Source organism: Myotis davidii, unplaced genomic scaffold (genome assembly GCF_000327345.1).
Source record: "Myotis davidii unplaced genomic scaffold, ASM32734v1 scaffold330, whole genome shotgun sequence".
Lineage (NCBI taxonomy): Eukaryota > Metazoa > Chordata > Mammalia > Chiroptera > Vespertilionidae > Myotis > Myotis davidii.
This window is the reverse complement of record NW_006283770.1, coordinates 4757056-4765110: the sequence shown is the minus strand read 5'-3', so window position 1 is coordinate 4765110 and position 8055 is coordinate 4757056. Positions and strand designations below refer to the sequence as shown.

The 8055-nt window shown below is 34.7% G+C and overlaps 1 protein-coding gene across 1 annotated transcript; it reads left to right on the top strand.

Moving 5' to 3' along the window:
• The first annotated feature begins 6404 nt into the window (after positions 1–6404).
• On the top strand, positions 6405–7513 carry LOC102768483 (heat shock transcription factor, Y-linked-like). The gene is made up of 2 exons (XM_006753995.1): positions 6405–6917; positions 7340–7513. Exons 1-2 carry the CDS (start codon positions 6405–6407, stop codon positions 7511–7513), a joined length of 687 nt encoding a protein of 228 aa, XP_006754058.1.
• Positions 7514–8055: the final 542 nt, after the last annotated feature.

Here is an 8055-nt window from a genome sequence, read left to right as displayed (position 1 = left end):
ACACCTACCAGACAAAGCCAGGGGGGGGCAGGGGGCGGAGGCAGAGGCGGTTAGGGGCAATCAGGCCAGCAGGCAGGTGAATGGTGAGGAGCCAGCAGTCCCGGATTGTGAAAGGGATGTCTGACTGCCGGTTTCCCCCCCCATGCATGAATTTTGTGCCCTGGGCCACTAGTCTATAATAATAAAAGTATGACTTGCTAATTAGACCAGACGTCCTTCCGAACATCCTTCCAGACAACCTTCCATACAAAGCCAGGGCTGCAAGGGAAGCCCAGGTCCCGGGTGCCAGAGGGAAGCCAGTGTAGGCAGCTGGGGGAAGAAAGGCCTACGCTTGCACGAATTTCGTTCATTGGGCCTCTAGTGATTAATATGTTCACATACAAATTTTGGTCCCATAGCTGGGTTTTGGTTGAGAAATCATTAAATCTACAGTTCATTTTAGAGTTAAATGATATTATTAAAATACTTATTTCATATCCAAGACCATGATCTATTTCTTCATTTATATAGGTAGTTAATACTATTCAAATTATATTTACTCTTTTAATTCGTTTACTGATTGGTAGCATTTAAAATAACATCTTATGTTGTAATTACAACTATTTATTAATTATTTAGTTTTTATGCTGACTTTGTATTCTGTGACTTTGCTATATGTAGGCAGTAAGATGAATAGCTTTTCTGTGTATTCCTTGGAATATTCTACAAACAAGAGAAAGTCCTCTGCAATTCCCATCAGTCTATAGATTTATTTTTATTTTATTTCCATCTGAATGTTTTGTATTTATTTATTTATTTTTCTTCCTATATTGCACTGGCTAGGAATTCCAACACAATAATTTAAGAAATTGTCATAAGAAACAACTTTCTAGCTTTATCTTATTTTGGTTAATTATTTTTGTAGATGTCCATTATCATATTGAATAAGTTTATTTTCATACATAACTGGCTTAACATTTATTTTCATGAATTGGTGTTAACTTTTATCAAATGCTGTTTTTACATCTATCTTTTGATATATTACATCAAGAGGGTCATATTATTTTTCTACATTAATTTGTTAAGATAATGTTACTGATTTCCATTAACTGTTATTCATATATTTAAAGTAACATTGTATTTCAGGGATAAATGTGAGCTGGGCTTGCTAGAATATTATTTTTGTATGTTTATAAATTTAATTTGCTATTTTTTAAAAGAAACATTTGGTCTATAGTCATGAGGATTATTGGCCTGTAGTTTTCTTATAATGCCTTTTTCCTGTCTTGTATTAAGGTAATGGTTATCACATAAAATGAGGTGGGAATTATTCAACTCAGTTTATTTTCTGAGCTGTTTTATAAGAATTATAGACTTTATCCATAAAGATTTCATAAATTTACTATTGGAGCCTTTTTTATCTAGAATTTGCTTTATGAAAAGGTTTTAAATTATAAATTCAGTGTGTGTGATAGATATAGGTGAATGTAGATATTAATTTCTCTTTTGAATTGTTTCAAAATTTCTCTCATTCACTAATTTTCTGTTTTATTTAAGTTGTCACATTTGTTTTAACATTTCATTATTATCCTTTTTGTTTCTCTGTGATATACAGTGATATTTTCTTCTCTTTTTCAAACTTCAAAAAGATGCATATTAGGTTAAGATTTTTCCACAGGTCAGGTGATTTGTTTGTTGTTATAGACCTTTTATGCTTAAATTTGGACAGTTTCTATTACTATGTCTTGATGTCACTGACCATTTCTTCTGTAATACTTGTTCTGCTCATCAACTCATGCATTTGATTTTACATGTGAGGATTTCTAATTTTCAGCTTTGGACTAGCCTTTTTTAAATAAATACTTTACCTCTTATTTTTCCAACTTTTTTATTACACTGTTGAGAATATTATTACTTATATATTTAAACTAGTGGCCCAGTGCACAAATTCATCACATTGAAAGGAGATTAATTAGAAGAAATATTTTAATATCACTATTCGCCCTTTCTCTTTAATAGACATGTCAGAGATGAAAGAAAATTAGTAAAATGTATATGAAAATAATACATAAATTGACTAATAAATAAATAATAACAACATGATGCAACAACAAAGACATATAAAAAGAACAAAAATTATATAAAAACAACAAAATACAATATAAAAACAACATCGATAAAAACAATGACTGATAAATTGATTTAACTTATTCTAACACTGAGGCCAGTGTCAGACAGGGACAAATCAATTCTTGGAATCAGAACAACCTCTCCTCCGCAGATCCTGTTAATACTTCAGCTTTGATTATGTTAGGTCGCAATCTTTTGATAATAAATCTAGTACCATTACAAAGACCGCATTTACTATTAAGATTTCTCAGTAGTAGGATGATTGCACCTACCTTCAATTCTAATTTATGACACAGCATTCCTGAAGGAGTAATACCAGTACTTTTAAGAAATTTGATGGGAAATTTTTCCTTTTGGGCATCAACCCTTGAATCTAGTGTTATTGTTGATTACACTGTAGTCTCTAAATCTTAATGCAATATCCATTTCCCAGCCTTTTTCACCATGTGGGAAAAGAATAGGATACGTCATTGCATCTAATGTAGGAAACAGAATACTCTATTGTTTCATTTTAGTGGCATTCGGATTATTGGGATCTGGTTTGCAATGAATGAGCAAGTCCCTTTCTAAACGAGGTCTTCCATCTTCCTTTCTGAATATGACAGCAACTTCGGTTACACAGGGATAATTATATCTACCCGGATCACTATCATGATCATATTTAATCGCCATTGTTACTTCCATGCGACGCCGAAGCTTTCTTTCAGCTTCAGAATGTCAACAATGAAAAGAAAATAGGATTCCACTAAGTCTCCTATCTACTGTCTACTCCAGGACTTCTGTGAGGATCAAATGAGATGAAGCACAGGAAAATGTTTCACAGACATTTGGTTGCAGTGTAAAGTTTCCACCTAAGGCTAGTCGTCACTAGGGAGAGAAAGCCAGGTGTTGCTACTTGACATCATTACCCCGATGGTCAGACACTTAGCATATTAGCCTTTTATATAGATAGACCAGTGGCCTGGTACACAAAAATTTGTGCACTCGGGGTGGGGGGCTTCCCTCAGCCTGTGCCCTCTCGCAGTCTGGGACCCCTCCGGGGATGTCCACCTGCTGGCTTAAGCCCCGCTCCCCAGGGGATTGAGCCTAAGCTGGCAGTCAGACATCGCTCTGGCAGCCCAGCAGCCCTTGGGAGATGTCCACTTGCCAGCGAGGAGCAGACCTAAGCTGCAGTCTGACATCCTTAGCGCTGCTGAGGAGGCAGGAGAGGCTCCCGCCACCACCGCTGTGCTGATAGCCGTCAGCCTGGCTTGTGGCTGAGTAGAGCTCCCCCTGTGGGAGCACACTGACCCCCAGGGGGCAGCTCCTGCATTGAGCTTCTGTCCCCTGGTGGGCAGTGTGTGTCATAGTGACCAGTCATTCCCAGTCATCCTGCTGTTAGGGTCAATTTGCATATTACCCTTTTATTATATAGGATACCCTTGCCTGAAATTCTGTCACATCTGTCATCCTGACATATTTTTTTTTGTCTTGGCCATTGCTATATATTTATATTTCTTCACAAGTCTAGTAATAGTTGGATATTAGATAATGTGGGTTTTACATACATTCACTTTTTATATTTCAAATGAATGTTAAAATAGCATGCTGTTTATATACTTAGGATAAGTTTAGTTCAGAGTCAAGTCCAGGTAAATTTCTGGTGATCCAGAGGAGCAGATATTAATTTATGATATTGAGAATATATATAAATAGTTAACAGAGAAGTTATCCAATGGTTATTCCAAAATCAACTAGGGTCTTTTGATTTTTTTTCCTTTGAAATTTTCTATAGGAGTTTTCATTTGTGTTATTGAAGCATTTTACCAATAGTGATCCACAGATTATTATATTAGGAGACAATATTTTAAACAGACAATATAAGTGACCAAAATCTTTGAAAAAATGCTATGATTGGCATCTTCTTAGAGATTCACAAAGCACTTCTTCATATTGCAGATTTTAAGAAGTGTTGCTTTAAAGAAACAACTTGATTAATTTCATTCTCTTAGAGTGACAAATATTATAGTCCCTGATGACCTGAAATAAATGTTGCTCATTCAAAAAAAAGAATAGCATGACATTCTATAGTATAATCTGGGGAAGGAAATGTGAACCCTTTAATAATGCTGAGCAAAATCTAATACACAAAGGCAGGTTGAATTATTGATTAGGATGTTATATGGCTCTTAGAAGAAGTTCACTTGGCATTATGGTATTTATCTCTTACCCTGTACTTAATGAAATTGAACAAGTTATGTATAGGAAAAATCTTTATTAACATTGGAGAATAAGCCACTTTTTCATTGAGCTAGCATTGATTGAACATTTCACACTGGGCTATGTGTGGAAATAAAAAACATGTTATCAAGACTATATCTTTTCACTGAAAAATGTAGGATCCAACAAGCGCTATCACAGCATGGACCAATTTTTTCTTTTCATCCCAGTCTCCTCTATATATAGCACACTATTTACAATCTGTAACCTGACTGATGAAAATTTAACAACTATTGAACAACCATCATGTCCCAGGGATTATATATTATTTGATCCTCATAAAAACACCAAAAAACATACTTTATTATTTGCATTTTACTCTTAGAAACTAAATTCAAATTCAAGCATAATGTAAAGTAGCTGGACCTGAAATATAATCCCAAGCCTAGTGTATTAGACAACTCAGAATGGTGTAACAAAATGCTATTGACTGGATGGCAAAAACAACAAAGATTTATTTTCTCACAGTTCTAGGGGCAAGATGTCTCAGATCAAGATCCAGCAGAATCGCATTCTGGCACAGGCTTTCTTTCTGCATGGCAGAGCAGCAACTTTCTCGCTGTGAGCTCACATGGCCTTTCCTTTGGGTGTGCATGTATTGAGAGAAAAATATCTCTTCTTCTAATAAGGTTACCAATCATATTGGAGTAGGACTTCACCCTTATAACCTCATTTAACCTTAATTACCTTCTATAAACCTTATCTCCAGATACATTCAGAATGTTGATTAAGTCTAAACATATAAAATTTGGGGGAGCACAATTCAGTCCATCACACAAACCTTATTGTTTTGGGAGTTCTCTATTTTCTTACACTAATAAACACTAAAGATCAGAGACCCAAATTTTCATTACCTAGAATATTGAGGCTGAAGCAATTCTACCAACGTGTTAAATAGGCCTGATTATTAAGTAAGTTTTAATAATTGTGAATGTCTATAATTTTAGCTAAAGATTTACTTGGCTGAAGATTTACAATAAACACATTTTCATCATTCTTGTGTTGTTGTTTTTAAATTTTGTGAAGGTTTATATTACTTTTGGCTAAGTGAGAACTGAGATGAGGTGAACTAGATACCAATTCTTTTAACAGCCTGACCTTGAGTACTGTACCTGAAACAAAAGACAAAGGATAATTATTTTGTGTTCTATTAGTTACTTTTCTATTCAAGGAAAATAGCTAAAGATTGTTTTTAGTAACATCAAATGTTTAAAAATAAAATTAAATGACAAAGCCTTCTGGGAAATATGTCATTTTTCAGAATCTTGGAAGCAAACAGGGCTTTAGAAATGCCTGGTCCATTATCTATCTGCCACTCTGCCCACCTCTCCCATGACAGACATTCTCAGAAATAACCTATTCCTGATTTGCTATTCTCATTTGCAAAGTAAAAACTATTGTATAATGTAGCTGCACAGGTGTTTGTTTCTCATATTGGTCACTGAACACCAAGAATGAAAACTAGGTATCTTTTCTTCCCAACTTTTCTCATACAACATGGTCTCTAAATTGGGATGATTTCAGTATTCCATGGTCTTCATTACATGCCTTAGAATTTCAGGAGAGTCTTGCCTAAGTAAATGTCTTCATTGTTTACTATAGTAGTTTCCCCCAAATTAGGATGGATCCTTTTTAAAAAGTCCAGCAATTCTCCGATAGTCTTACCAAGTAGTGTGTGAACTAAGGTTCTTCTGAAACTGATACCTCAAAACCCTCACTTTGATGTTTACACCAGTACTAATCTTTTGAGATACAGAAAAGCATAAGCAGCTTCACAGAATATCAGCATCAGACAAGGCCATTCTATGGCCATCATGGGTCAGCACAGAATCAGAACAAATTATAAAGAGTCTGTAAAGAGACACAAGCAGAAGGAGGCCCTAGGAGACCAGTCATTTTGTGATGTCACAGCAACGCAGGTTGAGGACCATTGTGATGGTGTGAGCAGTTCACTTTTTAAGCCCGCCAATTCAGCCTTTGAAGCTGCAGTGTTCAAAATGATGCAGATGTGCAAGGCAGGTAAAGGAAAGTTTGAGATGGCCCATGTTTCTTCAGAAATTCAAATTGTTTCTCTTAAAGATGGATCAAATGATTCAGAAACCTCCATTAGATCTGCGTTGTGTGACCACACATACCCTGGGGACTTGGAATTGAGGTCTATGATTGAAGAAAGTGCTTTTCAGGCTTTGTGTGAAGAGACCTTAATAAAAAGACCACGTTACTCATTTTGTGCCTCCAAACCAGACAAAGATTATGATTTTCATTCTATGATCTTTCCCAGAAAACTCTGGAAAATAGTTGAGAGCGATCAATTTAAGTCTATTTGGTGGGATGAGAATGGAACTTCTGTAGTGATTAATGAAGACCTCTTTAAGAAAGAAGTTTTGGGAAGAAAGGCCCCTTTCAGAATATTTAAAACTGATAGTATGAAAAGTTTACTTCGCCAGCTTAACCTTTATGGATTTAGTAAAATGAGACAGAATTTTCAAAGATCTGCTTCTCTAGCTGACTTTCTGGCAGAAGAGAAAGAAGTCTCTGTGATAAACAAGGTACTCAGAAATTTTCAGTTACAATTTATATAGGGAATATATATGTAAGATTTTATTTGTACACCAATATGTTAATATACATAAGCTAAAATAAGATTTTTAAAATTATATTAAAACTGTTAAAATATTTTTTTTATAAATCTAAAAGAGTTTGGACATAAACATTCAGGAGTGTAAGAAATTTTGCTTGTAACTTTTAAACTTCTCAATGAACTCTATTCAAATAAAGGCCCTGAAACCATTTGAAGTGGTACTCAGTTACTGAAATAATAAGTAAACTTCGAAATATATTACCAGTGCACATGTATTACTTGATGACATTAACTTTGTGTGATGAAACTGAAATTGCATTTTATGGACTAGGCTTGTTACATGCTCATATCTTGGTTTTACACTAAAGTAACTATTTCTTTTGGTTTTAGTTACAGCTCTTTCATAATCCTCATTTTAAACGAGGCTGTCCCCAACTTCTAGTAAGCATGAAAAGAAGAATTGGAATTAAAAATGCTTCTCCAGCATCTTCATTATTTCGAGAAGTCAACAAGGAGCACTTGGGAGCAGAGGGTCATGTGGCTAACATGCTTCCTTCTAAGTAAACAATATTAATTGTTTTTAAAAATCATGGCTGTAAAGGAAAAAAGAGAAACTATTTTAAATGATTTTTGAAATAGTCCAGATAAATCAAATGAGGGCCTAAATAAGGATGGCATTAGAGGATATATACAAATAAAATATAGAGAAGGTAAATACCGTGTACAAAGTAATTACTTTAGCATTTTCTCAATTACATTACATTCTTTTAGGTATTGTAAAGCTTAAGTACTTGTATTGGCAGAGATTTTCTTCCTTAAAAATATTTTATCCTTGCATACTCTGACAACCCCAGTAACCATGATCACCATCATATATTTACTGAACTAATAAATATGACATGATGTAGTAATAGATTTCATGACTGCTAGGAGGCGGTGGTATTTTACAAATATTATAGAGGTATTTTTGTTGTTGTTCTGTCCTCAAAGCGTTTTGCTTATTTGCGCATTAAAATGTCCACATTTTAAATTTTCCGATGCACATTTGTATGTTGCTTTATGTGCCATCCAAATACAGGCTTAATTCTTTATCCTGGCTTCTGGCT

What these genes read in the sequence shown, in the direction of transcription:
- LOC102768483 (XM_006753995.1), top strand. Translation starts at nt 6,405, where the DNA reads ATGGCCCATGTTTCTTCAGAAATTCAAATTGTTTCTCTTAAAGATGGA. An exon ending in AAGTCTCTGTGATAAACAAG is followed by an intron (nt 6,918 to 7,339) that starts GTACTCAGAAAT and finishes TTTTGGTTTTAG; the next exon opens with TTACAGCTCTTTCATAATCC.